This window comes from Canis lupus, chromosome 1 (assembly GCF_011100685.1).
Source record: "Canis lupus familiaris isolate Mischka breed German Shepherd chromosome 1, alternate assembly UU_Cfam_GSD_1.0, whole genome shotgun sequence".
Lineage (NCBI taxonomy): Eukaryota > Metazoa > Chordata > Mammalia > Carnivora > Canidae > Canis > Canis lupus.
In genome coordinates, this window is record NC_049222.1 from 68,429,212 (window position 1) to 68,456,897 (window position 27,686).

General features: G+C 37.1%; 1 protein-coding gene across 2 annotated transcripts in view; it reads left to right on the top strand.

Annotated features, from left to right (window-relative positions):
• LAMA2 (laminin subunit alpha 2) overlaps window positions 1–27,686 on the top strand; it is a 584,053-nt gene that overhangs the window by 358,387 nt on the left and 197,980 nt on the right. For both annotated transcript variants that reach the window (XM_038526758.1, XM_038526759.1), the window contains exons 19-27: window positions 46–257; window positions 5,859–5,965; window positions 10,141–10,321; window positions 12,658–12,794; window positions 24,101–24,337; window positions 25,681–25,824; window positions 26,489–26,668; window positions 26,776–26,964; window positions 27,053–27,186. In XM_038526758.1, coding sequence (XP_038382686.1) covers window positions 46–257; window positions 5,859–5,965; window positions 10,141–10,321; window positions 12,658–12,794; window positions 24,101–24,337; window positions 25,681–25,824; window positions 26,489–26,668; window positions 26,776–26,964; window positions 27,053–27,186 — 1,521 coding nt within the window. The remainder of the gene's footprint in view (window positions 1–45; window positions 258–5,858; window positions 5,966–10,140; window positions 10,322–12,657; window positions 12,795–24,100; window positions 24,338–25,680; window positions 25,825–26,488; window positions 26,669–26,775; window positions 26,965–27,052; window positions 27,187–27,686) is intronic.

Consider the following 27,686-nt stretch of genomic DNA (forward strand, 5'->3'; position numbering starts at 1 on the left):
CATGAGTTGCTCCCAGATGCTCACTGATGACATTCTCCCCCCTAGGTGTGCAGAAGGCTATTTTGGACAGCCTTCCGTTCCTGGAGGATCGTGTCAGCCGTGCCAGTGCAATGACAACCTTGACTTCTCCATCCCTGGCAGCTGTGACAGCCTGTCTGGCTCCTGTCGGATATGCAAGCCAGGGACCGCCGGCCGGCGCTGTGAGCTGTGCGCTGACGGCTATTTCGGAGACGCGGTTGAGGCGAAGAACTGTCAGCGTAAGTCCTGAGCCCCCGACGCCCCTGCCAGGTGACGCCTTGCGCCTCGGAGCAGCTGCCGAGCTGCGGAGCGCGGCCTGGAGCGCAGGGCACGGTGTGCGCCGGGCTTGCCCTGAAGTGTCTCGTTACACTAATAGACTAAAGCCCGTGCAAGTTGCCGCACGGCCCAAGGGATGTTGCTTCTCAAACGTTGCACGCGTTTTGAAAATAAACGTGCCCCCGGTAGGCGAGAAGCGCTTAGAGATGAGGTGAGTCGGGTTCATCCTAGTGCTTGCCTCATTGCTGATCACTTTCTTAAAATGAACTGATCCGCCCGTGTGACCTCTTTGGCACCGACCTCTGTTACGCTTTCCTATGAGAACTTTATATTCCTGCATCTCATAGTAGGTGTAAAGTTCTGCCCGTGTTTTACACACTGGCATTTGTAATTGTTGAACGATTGGCCTTCTTTACCTTAGGACTGTTCACGCAATGGTGCAGCTGTGTTTCCTTGCACAGAGTTAGCTATCGTGGGGCGTCACCCCGGCTCATCGGTGCACTTCTTGGGTCGCCTCTGCCTCCTTAGCTGCGTTACTCGGGGTTGCATCGAATTTGCTGATGCTTTATATTAGCAGTAACATACCAGGCAGGAGGAATCTTACTGTGCGGAATCCAGGGACATGTGAGCCCAAGCCCCCGAGTATGGTACGTGCCATCCTCAACTTCACCTGCTGCTGTAATCTCGAGGTAGGACAAGTTATGATGCCCACAGTTCACTTCTGTCCACTTCATTAAGTAAGAAGGGATGCTTCGAGTCATTGACTTGGGACCTAGGGCCTGCAAAATTACAGAAACTGCTGAACATGTAGTGTCTTGTCACTGTTTCTGCTGTAAACACCAAACATCAGGTAGGACACCCCCTTTCAATAGCAAATGTGTCTTTCTTCTCATGGGCTTGGAAGATGAGTGCCAGATTTTTGTCATTTAAAAATGACAGTTTGTTAAATTAAAAACCAATCACTCTCATACTCTGGTTTCTCTTCACATCGAATAAATCTTTGACCTTTTACTAAGATGTGAAAAAAAAAAAAAAAGAAAACCCACAAATCATTCTCTAGAACAAAAAGCACTTATTAATACCACCTGGAAAGTGGTATTTTTAGATTTATTTTATTTTTTTAATGATTTTTAATGTATTTATTCATGAGACACACAGAGAGAGCAGAGACACAGGGAGAAGGAGAAGCAGGCTCCATGTAGGGAGCCCGATGCGCGACTCGATCCCAGGACCCCAGGGTCACGACCTGAGCCGAAGGCAGACGCTCAACCACTGAGCCACCCAGGCATCCCAACTGATGTTTTTTTAAAGCAAAATTTTCAACAGATTCAGATGTAATTATATTGCTTTTGCTATTTTTTCAAGTTTTTATTTTAACTCCAGTCAGTTAACGTCTAGTATAATATCACTTACAGAAGTAGAATTTAGTGATCTGTCACTTACATGTAACACCCAGTGCCCATTACAACAAGTGCCCTCCTATTAATCTTCATTGGGCCTTCAACCCATCCCCCCCAGCTCACCTCCCCTCCAGCAGCCCTCAGTTCGTTCTCTATGGCTAAAAGTCTGTTTTACGGTTTGCATCTCTCTGTTTTTCCTCCTGTGTTCATCTATTTTGTTTCTTAAATTCCACAAGTGAGTGAAATCATATGGTATTTGTCTTTTACTTATTTCACTTTGCATAAAACACTTTAGCTCCATCCATGTCATTGCAAAGGGCAAGTTTTCATTTTTTTATATCTGCATAATGCTCCCTTGTATATGTACCTCTTCTTTGTTCATCAGTTGATGGGCATTTGGGCTCTTTCCATAAATTGGCTATTGGTGATGATGCTTCTATAAATATTGGGGTGCATGTGTCCCTTTGAATCAATATTTTGGTGTCCTTTGGGTAAATCCCTAGTAGTGCAATTGCTGGGTTATAGGGTAGCTCTATTTTTTACCTTTTAAGGAATCTCCATATATTTTCCAGAGGGGCTGCACCAGTTTGCATTCTGACCAACATGTAAGAGGAATGGTTCCCCTTTCTCAACAGCCTCTCCAACATCTGTTATTTCCTGTTGTTGATTTTTACAATTCTGATTAGTGTGCGGTGGGATCTCATTGTAGTTTCGATTTGTATTTCCCTGATGAGTGATATTAAGCATCTTTTCCTGTGTCTGTTGGCCATCTGGATGTCTTCTTTGGAAAAGTGTCTATTCATGTCTTCTGCCCATTTCTAACTGGTTTTTTGGGTATTGAGTTTGGTAAGGTCTTTGTAGATCTTGGATACTAGCCCTTTATCTGATATGTCATTTGCAACTATCTTCTCCCATTCTGTTGGTTGTCTTTTAGTTTTGTTGACTGTTTCCTTTGTTGTGCAGAAGCGTTTTATCCTGATTAAGTCCCAGTAGTTCACTTTTGCTTTTGTTTCCCTTGCCTTTGGAGATGTGTCTAGTAAGAAGCTGCAGCAGCTGAGCTCAAAGAGGTTGCCCCCTGTGTTCTCCTCTAGGATTTTGATCATTTCCTGTCTCACATTTACGTCTTTCATCCATTTTGAATTTATTTTTGTGTGTGGTGTAAGAAAGTGGTCCAGTTTCATTCTTTTGCATGTGACTCTCCAGTTTTCCCAACACCATTTGTTGAAGAGACTGTCTTTCTTCCATCAGATATTCTTTCCTGCTTTGTCAAAGATGGGTAGACCATAGAGTTGCTGTTCCATTGATCTATGTGTCTGTTTTTGTGTCAATAACATACTATCTTGATGATCAAAGCTTGGTAAGAGAGCTTGAAGTCCAGAGTTGTGATGCTTCCAGCTTTGCATCTCTTTTTCAAGACTGCTTTAACTATTTGAGGTCTTTTGTGTTCCATACAAATTTAAAGATTGTTCCAGTTCTGTGAAAAATCCTGGTAATATTTTGATTGGGATTGCATTAAATGTATGGGTTGCTTTAGGCAGTATAAACATCTTAACACTATTTGCTCTTCCAATCCATGAACATGGAATGTTTTCCCATTCTTTGTGTCCTCTTCAATTTCTTTCCTAAGTGTTCTATAATTTTCAGAGCACAGATCTTTTACATCTTTGGTTAGATTTATTCCTACTTCTCTTGATTGTTGGTACAATTGTAAATGGGATTGATTCCTTGATTTCTCTTTCTGCCATTTCATTATTGGTGTTCAGAAATCCAACAGATCTCAGTGTGTTATTTCTGTATCTTGCAACTGCTTTTATTTTAAAATGATGCTAATTTATGGTGAATTTAATCCTATATTCTTCATTCTAAGAAAAAATGACTTCTAAATTATTTGGAAAAAAATAATAAATTATTTGGGATCTTAAAAATAGAAGTATAATGTATATGAGACATGATAAAGAAATTAAAAGTACATTTTAATAGGGACATGAGGGGACAGATGGCAGCTACACTTGTGGTGAACATAGTATATACTTGTTGAACTATTATGGTGTCCACCTGAAACTAATGTAACATTGTGTGCCAACCATTCTCATTTCAAAAAATTAATAGAAGCTAATTAATTTTAAAAAGATATTAAAAGTATTCATAAAAATTCTAGTGTCAAGTGAAATAGATATTTACAGAAAATATTTTTTAGCCTTTTCTCACACCCCGGTATTGTGTATGCTTCAGCTATTCCCCAGGGAAAAATCACAGCTGCTGCTAAGACCAATTCTTTAGTGGCCACCAAACTCATATCAAGTTAGCAGGCACCAAAGGCCAAATTGCTGGGAGAAAAATCCAGCATTTTTTATTTAGTAAAGCAGTAAAACTAAGTCAAACCTTGAGTCAGATGAACAGGAAAATAGCATAAGCTGATGGAGTAACTATTTATAATGTATTGATAAGTTGTGCTCACATCAAAGCATCCAGAGACACGAGATGTCTAAAACCATCTATGAATATTCTAAATTCCTATGTCACCTCCCCCTCACGTTTTTATTTTATTCTGGTATCAATGTAATTATATGTATCATTAAAAATATAGAGTATAGAGTGAGATATTAATTATATTCTATTTGTGAAAAGGCCCTTTAATTTTCAGACGGATTTATTATATATCTCAGAATAGCATCAAACGACTTCATAACACAGAAATGACAAAAGATTGCTTAAACGAAATGTAGGAAATAGTATATAAGTCATAAAACAAAGTGATTTTTAAAAAGCATGCTTTATTCCTAATACACTCGACACAGTGTACTTTTTAAATGGATATATTTGACGTCTAATGACACAGTGGTCCTAAGGTGTACATCGTGGTACTCCTGGTATCCGTATATACTGCAAGATGGTCACCATCATTGCAATATTTAGTCTATTACACAATATAGTACAATACTGTCTGTATTCTTCATACTGGGAATTAGAGCACTATCGCTTATTTACTGCCCGTTATTTACTACTTGCAAGTGTATACTCTTAAATAATAGCAATTTTATCCCCCCGCCCCCACCATCCATCCCCTGTGACACCACCATTTTACTATCTGTATTTTATAACATTGTTTTTTTTAGATTCCACATGCAGGTGATGCCATGCAGTAATTGGCTTTCTTTGACTTATTTCACTTAGGATAACGTGGTCAAGGTCCATCCACGTTGTTGCAAATGGCAGGGTATTGTCGTTTGTCATAGCTGAATATTTCATTGTGTATATATATACCGTATCTTTTTCTTTAATCTATTCATCTTTGATGGACATTAAGTTACTTCCAGACCTTGGCTATTGGAAATAGGGCTGCAGTAGACATACATACTGATTTCATTTCTTTTAAGTATGTACCCAGTAGCAGAATTACTAGATTGTATATGGTAGTTCTATTTTTAATTTTTTGAGGAACTTCCACCTTGTTTTGAACCAATTTACATTCCCACCAACAGGATATAAGAGCACCCTTTACACCACATTCTTGGCGACATCTGTTGTCTCTTGTCTTCTTGAAAATAAGATTCTAATAGGTGTAAGGTGATGTCTTATTGTGGCGTTAATTTGCATCTCTTCGATGATTAGTGATGTTATATATCTTTTCACGTGCCTGTTGGCCATTTTGATGTCCCCTTTGGAAAAATGTCTAATTAGTTCTGTCTTACTTTTCCAATCTGAAAGATGCATGTGGTCATGTATGTGTATATATAATACTCATAATATTTACACATTATATTAGATCTGTACTTATTGTATTTACATAGTATATAATATTTTCATTATATACTATTTATAATTCACTCTCGAAATTGGAATAATAATGATCACAGTTATATTTTAACAACATATGCTGCACCAGGCACTGTGATAGAGCTTTACAGGAATCCCCTCTACAGCTTGGAGAGTCCTTGTAGGAATCGAATGATAATGACGCACAACAGGACACCTTAGCAGATCCAAAAGCATTCAAATCTAAAACTCAGTTGTCAAAAAAAAATAAAAATATAAAAATAAAAAAATAATAAAAAATAAAACTCAGTTGCCTGTGTTCCCGTTTGGGGGATATTTTTATTATTTAACAGCCTACTCACACTACTGGCAGTGTTTTGCCAATCACGGATCCCTCTTCCTTTGCAGCATGCGGCTGTCATGTCAACAGCTCCCTCTCTGAGCGCTGCCACGCTAGGACGGGCCAGTGCGAGTGCAAGCCGAACGTGCAGGGGCGGCGGTGTGACGAGTGTAAGGTAAGCAGCAGGGGCTGGACAAGGGCTCCTCTCTCCTGGAAAATGCTCATTAGCTTGCAGTGACACACGTATTAAGTGTAAAGAGAGGAGCCCAGGATTCTCCAAATCTACACGTACAATCCCTGTGATCGTCGGAATATTTTTCCAACATAGAAGGAAGTGTGCCGTCCGCTAGCACTTGCCCGTCAGCCTGTGACCCCTGGCAGGAATACTCACTGAAAATCAGATGTTTTTGAAACAAATGGTATATAAATTGAATCCCAGTCTGTCGTGAGTAAAATACTCTTTGCTTTTATGTTGGCAGCATGAATGCCCTACACCGTTGGTCTTGGGCAAGCGCTTTGCTCTAGTTCTATCATTTAAGAGTCAGTTCCATGAGCACGCTACTTCTCCAGAGTTGTCAGCAGAGAAGCTAATCAACATATATTTTTTAAACATTTTATTTATTTATTCATGAGAGACACAGAGAGAGAGAGAGAGAGAGAGAGGCAGAGACACAGGCAGAGGGAGAGGCAGGCTCCATGCCGGGAGCCCGATGTGGGACTCGATCCTGGGACTTCTGGATCACGCCCTGGGCCGAAGGCAGATGCTCAACCGTTGAGCCACCCAGGCATCCCTCAACATATTTTTTTAGATAACATCACTTTTCTAAAATGAAACAAAAAATCAAAATATGTTGCTGTCTGTTCCTGAGTGTTGGCCTGCCTTCGGTGTGCCAAGCACCTTGGATCCCTCCATGGGAGTGATGGGTCCGCATTACCTCTTCTTTATAAATATGTATTTATTCTTGGTGGTAAAGACTGTTGAATAGAACCAGCAGTTCTCAGATGACAAACTGGCCTTTTTGTAGTAAGCTCAAAGGTATCATCCACGTCCGTCTGTTGAATAATATCATCTGCTCTTTCATCCCTTTGTTTTGTCTTATTTTTCTGTTGGCTTTTAAAGCCCCATATGTGGTGGGACCCAGAGAAGCAATTCTGTGTGTTGTGCGGCTGCAGCCCCATTGGCTCCGTGACACCGCAGTGTGATGCGGCGGGACGATGTGCGTGTCACTCTGGCTTCGTAGGGAGACAGTGTCGCCTCGGCAGGCAGGTGCAGCGGCCGGAGGAGCAGCCGCAGAGAGTGCAGCGGGTGCTGGGGCCTCCTCCGAGGTGGGCCAGCAGCAGCTCGGGCGGCTGCCCCCGGGGAGCCCATCGCGCCCCCGCTCCGGTAATCCCAGAGGTACTGCATGGCTCGTGCCTCCGCATGCCGTGTGCCACTCGGGCCGCGGACCTTCCCGATGGCGTTTTTACCAAATAACGGTTGCTCAGCGTGCAGACTGCAAATGTCAAAGCTGCACAACTCCTGCTTGAAGCCCTGCCTTTTGAAAAGAGCTTTCCGTGTATTGTTAAGCATGTGTTCAAGTTCAGAGGTTCATGAAAGTTTCCATTAACCATGGATATGGAGAAACTAAAGTTTATTTGTACAAACCTATGATTTTAGCAGTGGAAGGAATTTCAGGCATCATTTGGAGCAAATCCCCTTCCATGAATGAACAAGTGAAGGGAAATCTAGCAGAGAGAGAGCAGCTTTCCCAAGTTTCCCAGCTTTCCCAAGTGAGACCGTATGTGTGAGAGTGCAGGGCACCGACTCTGAAGCCAGGCCGGCTGGGGTGGAAGCCTGACTCTGCACTTGGCTTGCTGGTGATCTTAGGCAAGTCACTTGACCTTTCTGTGCCTCAGTTTCCTCCCTCTGTAGAAAAGTGATGGTAATAACTATCTCCCAGGAGTGTCTTGAGGAATAAATGAGTTCATCTTTGTAAAGGGCTTTAGGACGGTGCTTGGCACGCAGCAGGCACAGTATGTAAGTGCTCACCATCTACTTTTTGAATCTGTTTACTACGAATGTTTTCCCGAGTCTCAGAGTTAAATTTTTGTACATCAACTTTATTAAAATTTTGTTACTGGAATTCGTTACTATGTATTTTGGTGCAACTTAACTCTTTAAAACTATATTATTTAATTATTTGAAATGGATGGTAGATTTCTTCTTACGTATTTTTTAAATAACAAACTTTGAAATTTTCTTAATAACTATGATTTGGAAGTTCATTTAATCCTACATAGATATATCTGTTAAAGATATATAGGTATGCCAAGTGAAGAAAAAATTAGGGGATAAAGATGAATTAAAGTATTTCCTCTGCAATTCAGATTTCTAAGTTAGGAAAATTTAGGAGATAAATGCAAAATGCTTTGCATAAGGAATGCAAACACATCTATGATTCAGGTTTTTTAAAAACTATGTCAATGTCGTATGTTCTAGTCTTTTTTCTATGTATATATGTTTCTATTTGTGTGCGTGAGTGGTGTGTGTGTCATCATAGGTATATAATCAGAGTCAAAGTGTATATATAATTTTGTATCCTACTTTTTGAAATTTTACATAATGCTATATCCTAAGCTTGTTCCTATCATTAAAATTGCTTCAAAACAGGATTTTAATGATTGCCTAGTATTTCATAGCATGAATGTATCATAATGTAACTTACGCAACTTCCTCTCTAACATTCGGAAGTCCCTCTCATAAGTAATGCGATATTGAGCATGCTCATACTTTAACCATTTTCCTAATTTCTGATTATTTCTCTAGGTCAGGTATCTAGAATTTTGTAGGTAATTGCTTTTTATGAATAAAAATCTTACATGTCTTAATCTTCCCTTACATAATGAAATTTAATTTCAAAATCATGTGGTAAGTCATTTGTTAGAACTGATACTTTCTTATTTATTTATTTATTCTTTAATATATATTTCAGTACCAGTGCAGTGCTGTATTAGTTGTATTAGGCATACAATATAGTGATTTCACCTTCTTTAATCATATGATGACATCTGAATTTGGACTGGAAATAAAAATAAAGCCAACAATAAATACAGAGATTAAATGACAAACTCAGTACACCCATTTTATATTTAAAAACCAAAATTGTTAGCTATAGTCATTTTAAGAGCCTAATTTTCAGTGCAATTTTGTTTTCTAGAACTGGTTTTCATACTGTTAACAATAATTTCAAAAATATATAATGACAGTTATTTGTTTCTCTTTGGGTGGCTCCCATTAAATAGCAAGAGTCTTTGTTACCAGGAAGTAACTATTGAGTGTAATATTAAAAAATGGGAATTATTTTTTACAAAGAAGTAATTACCAAGACTAATTTTTCAGATTAAAATATTGTAATAGTGTGACCCACTTCATATTTTAAAATACGACCTTGATGAACTTTAAGTAGGATATGCACTTTTCATTTTTCTAGTAGAGGTAATTTTTTTTTTAGTAGAGGTAATTTTTAATCCATCCACACTCCCTAATGTAGTCACTCTAGGTCAGATAGCATGTATTTCAAGCCAAAGCTAGTCATGAAAACCAATCATAGAAAGTTTCTATGCATAGATAAGAGATATACTTAGGAATTACCCATCAGAGAGTAAAAGGTTCTTTTCATCTACCTAATCCGGCGCTTTGATGTGAATTCTCTCAAATCAATTTCACTTGTTAAAATGAAACCCAAGAAAGTAGATGTTTGTAAACCAATTATTTTGTCAGCATTGGCATAAACCTGTAAGTTATATTTGTAACATGAGCCCTAGAATGATGACTAGGTGTATCTACAGAGAGATGACAAAAATTAGATCAAATATTAGAGAAAAAACATTTATTTTATAACTGTAGGTTTCTGCTCAATAATATTGAAAACATTTTTAACAAGTAGAAGGCGTTAATAAGATCTAAAAGCAATCAATTCAGATTATTAGGAAGGAAGCAAGTAAATTTTTTAAATTAAAATGTAAGAAACACCCCATAGCTTAGATCCACATTGCTGTTAAAATCTTGGAAGGTATAGGGAAAGACTGGTGAAAATATAAAGCAGACATAAAGGATAGTGACCTAATTCTACTGTTAACTTTGATAAAATTTTAAAGCTACAGTACTCTTTTTTCTGGGGCCATTAGATCCCATTACATTAGGAAAGGGGCCATTAGATCCCATTACAACCTCATTGTCATAACATCCGTGAAGAACTTTGATCATCCATAGGTTCCTCTCTCCTGCCTCACCTTTTGGTGGTGGTGCGTCTTATTTCATAATGAATTCATTGATTTAAATTTAATTTCTCTCGTCCTTCTTTATGCCAGCCTGAAACCTTCGGCCTACAATCAGGAAGAGGGTGTGTTCCCTGCAATTGCAATTCCTTTGGGTCTAAATCTTTCGACTGTGAAGAGAGTGGTCAGTGTTGGTGCCAGCCTGGAGTGACAGGAAAGAAATGTGACCACTGTGCCCATGGCTATTTCAACTTCCAAGAAGGAGGCTGCACAGGTCTGTAAATAAGACTCAGCCCTACACATTCATTCTCTGGTTTGGGCATTTTGGCAACTGTAGCAGTTCATTCTTCAACATCCCTAGAGATTAAAGCAAAGGCACCTTCACAACAATTATAGGATCCAAAATATTTAACTGAATAAATAATGTACATTTATTTTAAATAAACTAGCAAATGAAATATACTGTAGTGTGAAACATTGCTCAATAAATAACTATTTGCAAGTACTCAATAAAAATAAATAAATAAATAAATAAATAAATAAATAAATAAATAAACAAACATCAGCAGGTCTCAATTCTGCTGTTTCCCTTCCTGGCTGTAACCATGAGTCGCTCACTCAACGGCTACTGTAGCCTGGAAGTCAAACGTTCAATTTTTCTTTTGCCAGTGTTCTCATAGTTTAAACTTCACTCTCAAGCTAATATAGTTCAACTTAGAAAAGTGAAGGGGGAAATCATCTCAAGCAGCCTCCAAGCTGAGCGTTGAACCTGAGACCATGACCCCAGCCAAAGCCAAGAGTTGGGTGCCCAACCAACTGAGCCACCCGGGCGCCCCTAAAATATACAGTCCTTTGAACCCAACCCTTACATGTTCATTTAGTGTGAATTATGAAATGCTACTGTGCATTCAAATATCTTTACTACTAGAAATTATTAGTAAGACATTATTTTAAATTATGAAATGGTGATGACATTAGAAATGCAAACTTAGTAGCATTCAGATCCAGAGACACAGGACAGAAAATAGCCCCAAACAAGCAGGATAACATGATGGTTGAGAGTAGATTTCCACCAAATAGCTGGGACGGGTTTCATGGCTCCACCGGTGACTAGTTATGTGACCTTGCCTAAGTGCTTGGGTCTTGCTGTCTCTCTACAAAGTTCATCTATTAAATCAAGAAAATGATTATTTCTATCTCACTGGGTTTTTGTAAGAATTAGTTGAGTTAATAGCTATAAAATATTTAGAATAATGCCTGGCATGTAGGCACCAGGTCAGTGTTTATCATTGTTATTATTATCAGTGTTTATTAGTATTCTGAATTGTGGTAAACATCGTGTTTGGGCAGGGAAAAGCCAGCTGATTATTCAAGTCTTCTCCATACTCAGTTTTATGATTCCGTTTGAAGAACCGCTTAGAGAATTTCTATTTGCAAGGTAACTTCTCGAATCGCTATTCCAACTGTCCCAAGGCATTTTTTAGCACATAAATTTGAACATAAGGTGAACTGGTTTTCTTCTTAAGAAATGGTACATACAAAACAAACCCTTTGACTTAAAACTATCAATAACAATAATAATAACAAAAATAACAGCTAAGATTTCTTTGGTGTTTATGTCAAGTATTATATGGAACATTTTTCACAGCTCGTATGGGATGCTGTGAGCAGTGATAATTGTGACTCCTTAAAAATTGAACTTAGTCAAATAGTCTAAATGTAAAAAGTCGAATAGTTTAAATGTATTTCATTTAAAGATTTAATCATCATATGACCAATTTAAAGGCTTTTTATAATATTAATCTTCTGTCTGAATCTGAGTATTTGGTGGTATTTCTCCCTTTGCTTTCACTTCAGTTTGAAACTTACTAGCTGAGTCAACTATAGCTAATAAGTAGTGTTCATTGTTCAGTCATCACTTAGATGACTTTGACGCTCCCCTGAAATCACTTTTATTCAAATCTGATTTATGCAGTATTTGAGAATTTGCACTTTTTACATATTATAGCTAAGAAAATGAAAAATCTATTGAAAAAAATAAGGCAAATGGTAAATAAAATTCAAAAATCAACACGCTCACACAGAGTTACAAAATTCAGCTGTTTTTATTTTTTGTGAAACTGGAAATATCCTGATGTATGCCAATTATAACTATTATACTCAATATACTGAATTTAAGAAGCCTGTTGAGCTTATAGTTTTTTATTGCAAAACAGAGTCATCAATAAGAAGGAAATATTAATCTATACAGCATAGAATAAGTAAGTAAAACTTAAAAAAAACATAGAATCAAAATTTTAAACTTTATAGCATTTAAGTAAACTGAGCATCGAATCTGATGTGCCACTTCTTTCTTTAAAATTAGTTGAAAACCTAAAAATATTTTACCTTTTGAAATTATTAAAAGAAATACAATATAATTTTACAATATAATTTTGTTGATCAACCCCTCTATGAAATACACTTCACTGTGATGTAAAAGACGAACTAGGTAAGTTTTCACTTATAACAATAATATGGAAAATGAAACAACACAAATCCAAATACAAACTCCATACTTTCTATAACATTTTTACTGTTTTACTCTTTTTTTCCCTTTCACCTGTGAAGCTTGTGACTGTTCTCATCTGGGAAACAATTGTGACCCAAAGACTGGTCAGTGCATATGCCCTCCCAATACCGTTGGAGAGAAATGTTCTAAATGTTCACCTAATACCTGGGGTCACAGCATCATCACTGGTTGTAAGGTGAGTTAATTGCTCTATTTTATCTGATCATGTTTTAAGAAATTTGTTTTTATCTTGTTAAAGTTTTATAGTCGGGCATTTCAAAAGCTAATATTATTAAACAATAGAGAACTATCAGTATAGAGCGATTGCAGATATTGATCAGTATCTTAACATTTTACTTTTGGGGAAATAGGATGAAGCAAGCACCATGTTTATGTATCTTCGTTCACGAGACCTACCAAAAAAAAAAAAAAGAAAAGAGGAAAATTATAATAAAATCAGAAACAGCAACAACTTCATACCTAAGCAGAGTGAGATACTAACTGCAAAGTACAAGGAAATGAAGGACTCGTTAAAGGAATTTGCCAAAAATCTATAGTAATTGCCCCCAAATTATGACTAGGCTTCACTTTTCAAGAAGCAGTTGAGAGGATTCTGTGGAGTCATATTAACAACCTCTAGCTTAAAAAACTCCACATTTCTTTTCCATGGGAATTCCACAGAAAGTGGCATGACCAGATTCCATAGTGTCACGTTATGTGCCTGACAGCGACTGCAGGTACATAGGTGAGAGATGACAGACGCTGGGGCCTGGTCAGTGTGCCTCCCCAGAGATACGGGGAGTAGGCTGTGTGACTGCTGCTGTGGCTTGGTGACCTTATCGATTTGGAGGCTAAGAAACAGGAGTCTTAAGACAGGTCCTGGATTTGCTTTTCAGATTAGAAGAGAGTATTATTTATAGCTACAAGGATTTTTTCCTTAAAAAAATTATTTATTTATTTATTTATTTATTTATTTATTTATTTGACACAGAGAGGCAGAGACACGGGCAGAGGGCAAAGCAGGCTCCCTGCGGGGAACCCGATGTGGGACTCGATCCCGGGACCCCAAGGTCATGCCCTGAGCCAAAGGCAGACGCTCAGCTGCTGAGCCAGCCATGGCTACAGGGATTATAGGAGATTCGAGGTCAGGTAGGAAAGGTGATGAGTTCAGAATTTTTGTCAGTGTTTTGCGAGGTATTAATTAAATAAAATGCAATTCATTCTCTTGAAGGGGTGAGCTTTGACCAGTGATTACAGTTATATGCTCCCTTGTAGTCTACTTCCCCTCACCCCTCAACCAGCATCAGGAATTTACTGTTTCTCCTTCTATCACTGTAGTTACGTTGTCTCTCCAAATTCATGTAAATCAAGCCCTCATCCATGTTGTTTGGGTTTTGTTTGCTTGTTTGGTGGCAATAGTTTTGGTCTGGCTTCCTTTACTTAATATAATGCTTTTTGATTCATCCATACTGTTGCATATAGCAGTAGTTTGTTATTTTTAATTATTTACTAATTTGTATTGGATGATATGCTATGACTTGCTTATTACCATTTAATGGGCATTTGGGTCATTTCCAGTGTGGGGCTATTATGAACTATTTTGCCATGAATACCAATGTATAAGTCAAAAGCATTGGTGTAGATGTATGATTTCACCTATCATCCATCACAAGACTACTCCATATCCTTCTCAACACTTAGGATTGCTTTTTTTTTTAAGGTTATTTATTTATTCATGAGAGACACAGAGAGAGACAGAGACACAGACAGAGGGATAACCAGGCTCCCTGTGGCAAGCCCAATGCGGGACTCGATCCCAGGATGCCGGGGTCACGCCCTGAGCCGAGGGCAGATGCTCAACCACTGAGCCCCGTATGTGTCCCCCAACACTTAGGATTCTGACTCTTGAATTTTAAGCATTCAGTTGATGTTTATGTATATCTTTCTGTTGCTTTAATGTCCACTAATATTGGGAATAATTTTATTTACCATTTATATATCTTCTTGGGTGAAGTTCTGTACAAATCTTTTCTATTTTAGGTTGTTAGTTTCTTCAGTATTGTGTTGTAAAAGTTCTTTATATATTCTAGATGCAAGTCCTTTAACATATATATGGTCAGTAACTATTTTTTCTCCCACTATACAGCTTGCATTTTATTTCCTCTGTAGTAGCTTCATCTAATTTTTATAAAGACCAGTTTTTTGTTATCCTTTTCTTTCATGGCTCATGCTTTTTCTTTTCTAAGAAATGTACAGTTGCTTACATCAAGATCTAAAGACCCCTCTCCTGTGTTTTCTTCAAGAAGTTTTATAATTTTGGCTTTTACATTTAGGTCCACATCCCATTTTCAATATTAGTTTTTTCTGTGTAGTCTGAGGTAATGGTCAAAGCTCAGTTTTTAATGGATATCTAATTTTTCCAGCATCATTTTTGAAAAGATTATTCTTCTTCCCCATTGAATTACTTTGGTCAAAGTAGAATAATTACATGTGCCGCTCTTGCATTTCTGAACTCTATTCTGTTTTGTCGATCGGTGTCTGTCCTTGTGCTAACACAGTACTGTCTTCATCACTGTAGCTTTTTAGTAATGTGTGAAATCAGGTGGTGTAGATTCTCCAACTCCTTTTCATTTCCAATACCTTTTGGGTACATTAGATCTTTTGCATTCCCACTTTTAAAGTTTGTCAGTTTCTTTACCAAAAGCTTTCTAGGATTTGATTGGCATTACATTGAGTCTACAGGTCATTTTGGGAAAAATCAAGACTATTGCACCTTTCAATATACGAATATGACCTAATTTCTAATTTAGCTGTCTATACTTTTTTTCTCATCAATGTTTTATAGTTTTTGGTGTGCAAGTCTTGTACATGTTCTGTTAGATTTATCACTGTATTTCATATTTTTTATGCAGATGTTATTATTTGTTTCATCTCAATTCCGAATTGTTGCCAGAATAGAAAAATACAATTATTTTTATTTAACTTTTTATACTGCAACCTTGCTAAGCTTATTCTAATTACCTTTTGGTAGATTGATTAGGATTTTTTATGTAGACAATCATACCATCTGCAAATTGAGTTTACTTCTTCCCTTCCAACCCATGTAACTTTTATTTCATTTTCTTGACCTATTACAGTAAAATGTTGACTTGCAGGGCTGGGAGCAAATACCCCTGCTCCCATAATATTCCTTATGTTAACTAGAAGGCATTCAGTCTTTTACAGTTCAGAATGTTGTTAGCTGTGTTTTCTTTATAGATGCTATTTAAAAGTTTGAGGATGTTTCTCATGTTCCTAGTGTATTAAGAACTTTTATCAAGAATATATGTTCAGGGGATCCCTGGGTGGCGCAGCGGTTTAGCGCCTGCCTTTGGCCCAGGGCGCGATCCTGGAGATCCGGGATCGAGTCCCACGTCGGGCTCCCGGTGCATGGAGCCTGCTTCTCCCTCTGCCTATGTCTCTGCCTCTCTCTCTCTCTCTCTCTCTGTGACTATCATAAAAAAAAAAAAAAAGAATATATGTTCAGTTTTGTCAAATGCATTTTCTACATCTTTTGAGATGGCCATAGGATTTTTCATTTTCAGCTATTAATATCATAAATCATATTAATTGATTTTCAAATATTGATCCAACTTTACAATCCTCAGATAAATCCTGCTTGATCATGAGGGATTATCTACTTTAAATTATTTTACATTTTTTCGCTAGCATTTTGTTAATGATCTCTGGGTCTCTGTTCATAAGGAATATTGGGTCTTTGTTTTTTGTAGTTTTATTGTTTAGTTTCATTATTGGGGTACTGCTAGTTTTATTAAATAGATTAGAAAGTATTCCATTCTCATAGTTTCTGAAGGAGTTGCATAATCAATGAAAAATAAATGAAAACAAAGATACTTTAGAAAAAAGTCAATGAGACCAAAAAATGGTTCTTTGAAATTTTTAATGAAGTTGGTAATACTCTAAGAAGATTGATAAAGAAAATAAAAAGAGAAGAAGGAAATAATAAAAATCAGGAATAAAGGAAGAAGCATCCGGACATCTGGGTGGCTCAGTGATTGAAGGTCTGCCTTTGGCTCAGGTCGTGATCCTGGGGTCCTGGGATCAAGTCCCCCAGTGGGCTCCCAGCAGGGAGCCTACTTTTCCTCCCTCTGCCTGTGTCTCTACCTCTGTCTCTGTGTGTCTAATGAATAAATAAATAAAATCTTTTTAAAAATACATAAATAAAAAATAAAGCAAGAGGCATCATGAGGATCCTGCATATGTTAAAAGAATAATATGAGCAACTTAAATCAATAAATTTGATAACTGTACAAAATAAAAGTTCCTTCCCTTTGTTTACTTTGAGTTTAATTTTCTCTTATGTTCCAAGTTTCTTAAGATGAAACCTTAGATCATTGACTTGAGACCTCTCTTCTTTACTAACATAAGCATTTCATGTTATAAATTTCCTTCCAGGCACTAATTTAGTTGCATCCCACACATTTTGATATGTTGTTTAAATTTTCATTGTTAAACTCTTCTTATTTATTTTACTATTTATTTGTGATTCATTGATTATGTAGAAGTATGTTGTATAATCTCCAAATATTTGAGGGTTTTCAAGATATCTTTCTGTTATATTTGTTTTATAACACATATAACATATTTTGTATCTTTCAGTTCTTTTGAATTTATAGAGATTTATTTCTCATACTAGTGTCCATTTTGATAAATGTACTAGCAAACAACATGTATTCTGGAATCATTGGATGAAATCTTCTATAAAAGTCAATTATTCATAGTGATTTTTATGTGTACTAATTCTATCAATAACAGGGTATTTATATTTATGATTTATCTGTTTTTTCATTTAGTTCTCTCAGGTTTTGAATCATGTATTTTGGAATGAAAATACTAGGTGTATACTCATTTAGAGTTATTATGTCTTTTTGAAAAGTTGATGCCTTTATTAATATGAAATGTCTCTCTTTATCCCAGGTAATGTTTTTTCTTCTTCTGAAGAGTATTTTTTTCTGATAATCATATAGCCATGTTTCCATCCTTCTTTTGATTGGTATTTGATTGATATACATTTTTCCACACTGTAATTTATCTCATCTCTTTTTAAATATTTAAATATGTTTCTTTTAGATAGAATATATTTAGATCTTTATTGTTGATCTGATCTTAACTGGATTATTTCCATTTATTATTAATATGACTGGCTTAAGTCTACATTTCGCTGCTTGCTTTGCCTTCTGCTCTTGCTTTTTCTTCTTTTCTTGTCTTATTTTGGATTGAGTAATTTTTATAATTATATTTTATCTTCACATTTGACTTATTAACTATACACACTTTATTTTTTTGTCTTTGGGGATTTGCATCTTAACTTTTTATATGTATCTCTTTTTATATGTATCTTAAAATAGCAGTACACACTTTATATTTAGCATAGAAACCCTACAAGAATAAATCTCTAATTCCCCTTTTTATCCTTTATGTTGCTCCCTTTCTTTCCTTCTGTAATCGTGACCATACATTTTACTCCTACATATTATATATGCTAAATATAATCTTATGATTTTGATTTAAATAGTCAATTATCTTTTTAAAAGGCAAAAATGCTGCTTTTCTGTTTTTTCACACATGTATCAGTGCCAGTGCTCTCATTCCTTTGAGTATAGCCAAATTTCTGTTCTATATCATGTTTGTTCTTCCTTTAGCTACATCCCTAATTATTGATATTATTATTTTTAGTATTTCAGGTCTGCTGACAATGATTTTTCAATTTTGTATGTTCAAAAACAGTGTTTTAACTGTTTTTTCCTTAAGTTTTCAAAGATACTTTTTCTAGGTATAAAATCCTAAATTCTGGTTTTCAGCAATTTGATTATGCTGTCTTTTTGTGGTTTTCTTATTTATTTCTCATGTGGTGAGTTGGACCTGTTGGATCTAGTTTGTGATGTGGGATCACAGTTTTTTATTAAAAACTTGGTTTCCATACACTACTTCTTCAAATCCTTTTATGTTCTTTACTCCCATTTCTCCTTCTGGAACTCATTATGTGTATGTTGGTCCACTTGATACTCTTCCATACCTGACTGAAATTATGTTTATTCTCATTTCTTCTGTATTCTTAATTTTTGATAGTTTCTATTGTTGTGTCCAAGTCTACTGAATATTTTTTTTCTGCAGTGTCTAATCTGTTCTTAATCCAGTAGAGTATATATTTTTCATTTAAAATTTTTCATCTGTAAAATCTCCAGTTAGATCTTTTTATAGCTTTCATTTCTCTCATTATATTCAAATTTCTATTTATTCTCAATAATATTTATAATACATATAAATACTAGCTTTTGCTATATGATTGTCTTTGAATTTCACCATTTCTTTTATTTCAATATATTCTTAATGGTTGATTTTTCTGTTGGTTACAAATCATGTTTTGTTGCTTCTCTCCATGCCTGATAATTTTGATTTAGATGTCAGATGGACATTTTTCATTGTTGCATATTGGCTTTCACTATATTCCTTTAAAAGTATTGAACTTTATCTTGGCAAACAGGTTAGTAACTCACTGATCAATTGGATGTTTTTGAACCTTGCTTTTAAGTTGTTGGTTTAGTTTAGTTTAGTTTAGTTTAGTTTAGTTTAGTTTAGTTTTGTTTTGTTTTGTTTTGTTTTGTTTCAGGGAGGGTCTAGAGCAGGCTCTAATCCAGGGATCATTTAGCTCCATTGCTAAGGGGCTGAGTGCATTGAGAACACTACGCATTGTGCATTACTGTGTCTTTCTACTCTCGCTGTTGGGAATATGAATTATCTCAAGCTTTCTGTGAGCCCTAGGAATTTTTTCAGCCTATGGCTTTCCAATGTTTTATTTTGTTTTGAGTTCTGAGCCACATAGAATTGTATCCCGTGCAATCACAGATCAGTACTCAGCCAAAGATTCAAGGGGGCCCTTCTGCAGATCTCTGGAATTCTTTCTGTGTTTGACTTTCTCATTTTTAGATACATATTCTATTGGCCCCATAAGTTCTGTCTCAGCTTCTCCAAACTCTGTTTTTCAATCCAGCTACAGTGCTGGCTTTATTTGGGCTCCCCCTTTTTGGGTTGCAGCCTAGAAACTTCCTTCTTGCACTGCCTCATCTGCTTTCCTTCTCTCAGAAATCACAGTCCTGTGCGTCCTGACATCCACCATCTGAGAATAGTCATTTCGTAGTTTTCATTTTTTAGTTTTTGGTTTTGTAGTTTAACAGCTTAAAAGAGGGAGATAAACCATGTAAGTGCTTTTAAAACTGAAAGACTGTTTAAAAAAAAGGAACATTCTTTAGTGTAAATGCAACACAGAGGTCAAATAGGATTAGGGCTGACCTGTATCCCTCCATTAAGAGAAATAATTAAGGGCATTTTTGACATTAACGAGAGTCATTCCAATCAGTCACATTGTGTTGAGGAATATTAGAACATGATGACTAAGTGTGGCCTCTTTGACTCGTGGTCACAGCCTATAGAGATGTAAACCATTTTTTCCGCTGACTCAGTGCACATGCAATCTCTAATCATCCTTACATATATGATAAAGCATTTGAATACACTGGTCCAGAATACATAATCTGGAGGAAAACAAGAGCATTGGTTATTGATCAAGGAAGTTCAGATACATGATTTCAATTGTTCACATGGTTAAATAAAAACTAGATGGGACACTCATTTTTCTAGTGCCAATGGCACTAAATTTGAAATACATTTTTGGAAATGAAACAAAAATTCCTCAAGAGTTCCAAAGCTTTTTGTGAGTAGGAGCCGTGTTATAAGTTTCTATGACTGACTTCTTGCATTTTCAACTTTGAGTCCAAGCATCTACCCATCCCATGGACTCATGAACAAGTCCCAAGGTAAGAGGATTCCATTCTATCCACAAAATCCTGTGATGTGGCCAAACTCTAATAACCTCCTGAAATTAAAGCTGATGCCTAATCTGGATATAAATCAAAATGGAATATAGACCAAGTTTCCTTAAAAAAAAAAAGTAGTTCTGTGTTTGATACCATTATTTTTACTGATCGTTGAATAAACATTATGTTGATTGAAGTTGATTGAAAATTTTTTATTACTCTTGAACCACTTAAAAATCTGAATTTCTGAACAGCTACACATTTCATCATTATGACAATTACAAAAAAATTCATAGAGTCCTCACAAATATTTATGAACATGTATTCTACTATTGAAAAAATGTGGATGATTATAATCTAAATGAACAGTGATTTGAGATTTATAGTTTCCTTTTCTTTGTGTCATGGATAATTTCTTAGTGATGAAGCGTGAGCACACATATCATTTGAGCTTTCACTGAAGTAGAATACAAAGCCTGCCATCTTTCACTAGCAGGGGAGTAGTGCACAAATCCTCTATTGCTAAACAAACATTACATCTAATTATGATTTAAGTTTGATGTTGGCTATAGTGCTATCTAAACATATGGTTAATGGTCCCTTTTATTCTCCACTATAACTTCTTGAATAAGCTTCCTGATTTAGAAAGGTCCTAATGTATACTTGGACTGTCATCTAGTCTTTAAGAATTAGTACTTTGGAATTATATGATTAATTGGGTAGCAAACACTTCATATTTGAGTTAAAGGATAAGAATGTCTTGTAAAACATTTTAAAATTTATTACATGACTGTAGTTTCCATAATGTATCATAATTTTCTGTTTCCAATTATGGCATATTTTATTTAACTGAGTTAAGGAAAAATAAGTGAAAGAATTAATTATTCTTATTTTTTAAAAGAATTAATTAATTAATTAATTTACTTATTTATTTATTTATGAGAGATAAAAAGCAAGGGGAGAAAGAGGGACAAACAGACTGCACCAACTACAAAGCCTGACTCGGGTCTCGATCCCATGACCTCCAAGATCATGACCTGAGCCAAAATCAAGAGTCAGATGCTTACCTTACTGAGCTACCTGGGTGCCCTTAATTATCCTTATTTTGAAATCTCATTCTCTATCTGATGTTCTATAAGGATGAATTACTTGAGATGACAGCAGTGGGTTATTCTATGCTTAGGAAACTATGTCTATGTTTATAATATAATCAGTAATCACATTTTGGATGTTTGGGCTTAAAACAGCTTCTAGTAGCAATTTTTTTTTTCTGAGTAACATTGAAGATAGAAACACTTAATCATAGACACCAAAAATAATAAGACCTGGTGATTATTTTAATATCTGAATCTGGGAAAATATTTCACCAAACATTTGCACAGGAAAGAGATGATAGAGGGAAACTATCTATGAGACTCAGAGAGGTCTATCTATCTCTGACGACTCAGAGAGAGACTATCTCTGTCAGAGAGTAGTCTCATAAGTAAATTACTGTTGTCAAGAGCAGAGGCGGGAATATCCTCAGTAGTAGTGGATATAAGAATTAAGCTGAGCAATAAAAGTGTGAGAAATGCACAGGGGTATCCAGCCAGACGTGGATCTAGGGATTTGGCAAGTGGTAATGCATAGAAGTCTGCCATAGAGCGATAATGTGAGAAAGATACTAAAATAGTACCAAAAAGAATCTGGACATTGATGACATATAAACATTGTGTGGTAGGAAACTCAGACACAAAGAAAGATGGTACCGATGGGGGTACCGAGTCAGGACTCATTTGGGAGACAGAAATCGTAACAGTTACATAACAGGGAAAGTAGCAGATAAAGAACTGTTAACTGGCAAAAGGTGATTAGTTACTTTAAAAAAGCACAAAAAAAAGGATATATGGAGACCTGAAGTAATGGTCACAAAAGAGTAGCTACAATTTCTAGGTTGAGCGGGGGTGAACAGAGTTTGCAGACAAGTCGTAGTCTGCAGAAGCTGTCCACCATTGTGAGCACATGGGGGTGCTTGTCACATCAGAGCATGTGTGTAGACCACAACTACTCAGCTGTCTTGGAGCGAGAGTAGCCTGAGGCCGAGCTGGAATTCTTTACAGGCTCCTGAGCTCTTATGCTAAATAGTAAAATAGTAATCATGATAATAGTAATGAAGAATCAGAACCCAGGGCAGAAGTGTCTTCCCCCACCCGGGGCCTTATCGGGTCCCTCCAGGGCCCACTGTTGACTAAGCCTAACATCCTGCTCCCTAATCACAGAGAAATGCCAACAGGGTCCAACCACAGTATCGTAAAGCTGGACAAGGAAGAGGGAATTTAGAGCCCAGAGACCATAGAATGATCATTGCCATTGCTGAACCCTGAGAATGACTTATTCCAAGATCCTAAATGACATTTTAGAGACCTGCTTCGCATGTTCATTAAATTGCAATGAGATACGAGCTCTGTAAATCAAGAGCAGAAAGACTTAAAAGAATATAAGAGGAAAGACACAGAGATGAGCACAAATTGGAAATGAGTCAGATAACATAAATTACTGAAAATCAGCCAAAAATGCAATAGTGTAACTAAAAATGCATTAGTGCCATGTATATACAATAGAATTTTCACTGTGTTCAGTGGGCACTATAAAATGGTCAACAAATCTGAGTGGCAAATAGGAAAAGGGCTGCAGAGAACATTAGGACATCACAGACTGGGCAGACAGACAGAAGCGGTGTATTTTAAGAATTGTAGGTGATACCGAAGAAGAAGATTGGCAAATATGGACAGAAGTAACAATAAAAAATAAATTTAAATAAAAAATAAATTTAATTTAAACTTAAGTAAAAAGAATAATTTTATTCTCAAACTGAAAGAACTCATGAGATTCTAGTAAGTTAATAATAAAAAAGACTCAAACTAAAAATTCTAGCAAATGTTTTAATTATGTAAGAGAACAATCCAATGCATGCCTAGGAAGTAGAAAATAGGCTACCAGCAAAGCACCTCAAATCAGGCTTGTCCGCAACATGAAATGCCAGAAAACAACATCCTAGATGTACTTTGCCGAGTTCTCTTGGCTTCCCCAAATCTGGTTCGGGGATCTCTGTATGTTCACAGAGACGTCTGCACGTCTCCTATCCTATAATTCTTATTTCATCCATATGTGTGTGTGTGTGTGTGTGTGTGTGTGTGTGTGTATATATATATTCATCTTCCTCTGTTAGACTGTGAGAGAAGTCTCTTTACAAATTAAATTCTCTAAAAATGAGATGATAAGGTGAAATGATTGTGTCAAGTTCAAATTTTGAAACCAAAAGTGGTTGAAGAAAACCCATACCCACCTCCTCCTTGCCACAAGACAGACAAAAAAAAAAAAAAACAACCCACATTTCTTTTCTCAGTAAGATTATGGTTTCTGGATGCTCATCTATTTGGACGCTCATCTATTTTAGTAAATACAGGAAGCAGTTTTAATGTTATGTTCATTGATATTTCCCAGGCGGCTAAACTAGAACAGTACAAAGCATATAATAGACACGTGATGAATATGTGTTTCATGGAAGCATAGAAACATTCGAATTAAAATTTTAAGAGATTTCCCGCGAAATGGTGTTTAATGGTTGCTGTTTTTATCTCCTCCGTAGGCTTGTAACTGCAGCACGGTGGGATCCTTGGATTTCCAGTGTAATATAAACACGGGCCAATGCAGCTGTCACCCCAAATTCTCTGGTGCAAAATGTACAGAGTGCAACCAAGGTCACTGGAATTACCCGCACTGCAGCCCCTGTGAGTGCTTCCTGCCTGGGACGGATGACAGGACCTGTGACCCAGAGACTAAGAAGTGCTCCTGCGTTGACCAGACGGGGCAGTGCACCTGTAAGGTATGTTCTGCTGAAATACACTAAGGATTCTCTCTCTGTTGCTCACTTCTGGCTTCATCCAGTGGTCGTTATTCATGCTTCACCAAGTTAAACAAATAGACAAAAATTCATTGCCAGACACAGTTTTTATTTGTTGGCCTACAGATAAGCACTGCTCTTTAAGAACTTATTTCCAACCAAAATCCAACTTCATTTCTAGTTGATAGAGATGATATATTTTTAGTGGTAAAGTTAGATTTTTCTTTACATATTTGCTTAAACAGGAATAATTTGGGAAGGGAAAAAATGACGTTTCTCTTAAGCATCATCAGAAAGAAATCACGGCTCGATAATAGGGCTTCTAAAATTCCATTTCTCTTCACATTACTCCACAATCACTGTACACTGAAAAATATATTTACTGCTGTGGAAGTTCAGTAAAATCTCATCACGTATAAACACTGACATAAACAGCGACTACGTGTAAAATTCAGCTCTCATTAATATTGTTAAATGATGTAGAAAAACAGCCAATTAAAAAGGATAAGAGGGATTTTTCCCCCTTAGATATTTCTGAAAAGTCAATCCCAGGATAAATGCAGTTAAGACTATGTCAGGGGTATCTTTCGAGAAAAAGTCTATGCAAAGAGGGACAGAGGACACAGGAAAACGAAATCCAGGGAGTGATTATTACAGTTGCCTTCAGAATTTAGGAAAATGGCAGCTCTGTATGTGTGTGTGTGTGTGTGTATACACATATATAATTGTATATGTATATATACAATTTATATTTATTTTATATACAATTTATATTTAATTTATATAATACATATAAATACAGTATATATATTGTATTTAATACATATTTAATACATATATATTACACATTTAATACATAATGCATATTTAATACATATTATATATACTGTATTTAATACCCATTGGATGTATGTGTGTGCGCGCGCCTATGTCATATAATGATAATTCTATAAATCTGTGTCTTAGCATCCCGCCTGTTTTTTACAACTTTGTATCACACCACTGTCTGGGAATCACTGTTTCTGTTTTGCTTTTGAAATTCTCGTGATTCTTTCCTATTGTTCACAGTGGATATTAGGAGATCTGCCATTTAGATTTTAAAATCAATATACAATAGTCTCTGCAATATATTTATGTATACGGAAAGCTATTCCTAGACTCCTGAAATCCTAACAATGAAATGAACTAAGTATGCCATTGAGATGTGAGTCTAATACCCAGTGAACGTTCTTTTGTTGTTAATGAAGAAGAAACATTACTCATTCTCACCTCTGTTTCTCCCGTGACTTCACCATGGACCCTGAGGAACTCTCCTCTTCCCTCAGGTGAACGTAGAAGGTGTCCACTGTGACAGGTGTCGGCCGGGCAATTTTGGACTTGATGCCAAAAACCCACTTGGCTGCAGCCAATGCTATTGCTTCGGTGCTACTACCCAGTGCTCTGAAGCAAAAGGACTGATCCGGACGTGGGTGAGTGAGGGACAGCCGAGCCAGGCCGTGGTGTGTCCCACTGGTGAGTGTTGGCCAGGCACCGAGGGAGAAGAGGCAAGGGGAAGCAGGGAAGTCCTCTCTTCCCCTGTGCATACTGAGAACTGGGGCCATGTGACACTACACGGTTGGGGTGAATGCCTTTTGTTCTTCTGGGGAATAGTTTATTTATTGTCACTAAGGAGACAGATGCCAGTGTGGAAGGGAGGTGCTGTGGGGCGGGGGAAGGAGCTACATTCTGGAGGCCGAGGGCCAGGGCCCGAATGCAGGCCTGCACTGAAGCCAATGTGGAAACCAGGCCTTGCTGCCCATTCATGCTAGCCAGCCAGAGAGAATCCCCAGCTTTTAGAGCTCCAGGGTGTTCATTTTTACTTCCATTTTCCTGTGACCCTTCCCGCTTTTAAGTTCTACTGTTTATGAGTGTAAAAGGCCAATTTTCACAGAGGTCCTAGTTGTCACCATGCAAACAAGGCAGAAAGATTCATCCCCTGCCCTGCTGGTTCGCTCTGCACAAGGCTTGTTTCCCATGAGAACACCTCCTCAGAAGGAGAATTAGACTGCACAGAGACATGTGGCCCGTGACTCGGTTTTAAAGGTGCAACCAAAAGATCTGAAGTCAGCACCCTCTGTTTGGATTCCCACGTAGGTGACTCTGAAGCCTGAGCAGACCATCCTGCCCCTGGTGGACGAGGCTCTGCAGCACACCACCACCAAAGGGATCGTTTTTCAACATCCAGAGATTGTGGCGCACATGGACCTGGTGAGACAGGATCTCCGCTTGGAACCTTTCTATTGGAAACTTCCAGAACAGTTTGAAGGAAAGAAGGTAAGGACAAGAACTTCAAAGCCGTATGAGAACAACTAAAATGTGTTTTTGAAATCACGCCATTTGGGGCTTTATCTAACATGTCACTCATCGTTTTATTTTGTCAGCTGATGGCCTATGGAGGCAAACTCAAGTATGCAATCTATTTTGAGGCTCGGGAAGAGACAGGGTTCTCTACTTACAATCCTCAAGTTATCATTCGAGGTGGGACCCCTACTCACACTAGAATTATCATCAGGCATATGGCTGCTCCTCTAATTGGCCAGCTGACAAGGCATGAAATTGAAATGACGGAGGTAAGCTTATTAGTTTGGTGCAAGGATGCCAGTGGTTTTACATGTAGTTTCATCAAATGTGGTTTCTTTTTTTTTTTATTATTAACAGAAAGAATGGAAATATTATGGTGATGATCCTCGAATCAGTAGAACTGTGACCCGTGAAGACTTCTTGGATGTTTTATATGACATCCATTATATTCTTATCAAGGCAACTTACGGAAATATCATGAGACAAAGCAGGTAAACTGTAATGGAATAGAAGTTAAATTCTGATTTTAGAGTCTATAGATGAGAGCAGTAAGACACTTGACCAGAAAGATTTAGGAGTGTTTGGTTTGGGAATGAGAGGATACAACACAAGTCAAGGATGCCTTCCAGGTCACCTAGAAGAGAATACTACCATTCCCTCCAAAGATAAAATAGGACAAGAAGCAAGCTTAAGAGGAGAGGATAAGTCAAATTGACCTTCAACCTGGTGAGTTTTAGATGTCAGTCAGAAATTTAGGTGAAAAAGCCCTGTTGGGTAGAGATAGATAACTTGTGCTATAAATAGATTACAAGATTGCTGAGAAGGTGACCTCCTTCAATCTTCACGGAACAGGCAGGGACATGCTGGTCTCAACTCTTGCAACCATGAGCATTCTCATGTGTGTCCCAGTGTGTTCTACAATATTGTCCCTTTCATTGTGCATCATGATGTGAAAAGATTGGGAATCACACAGAATAGAGAAAAACAGAAG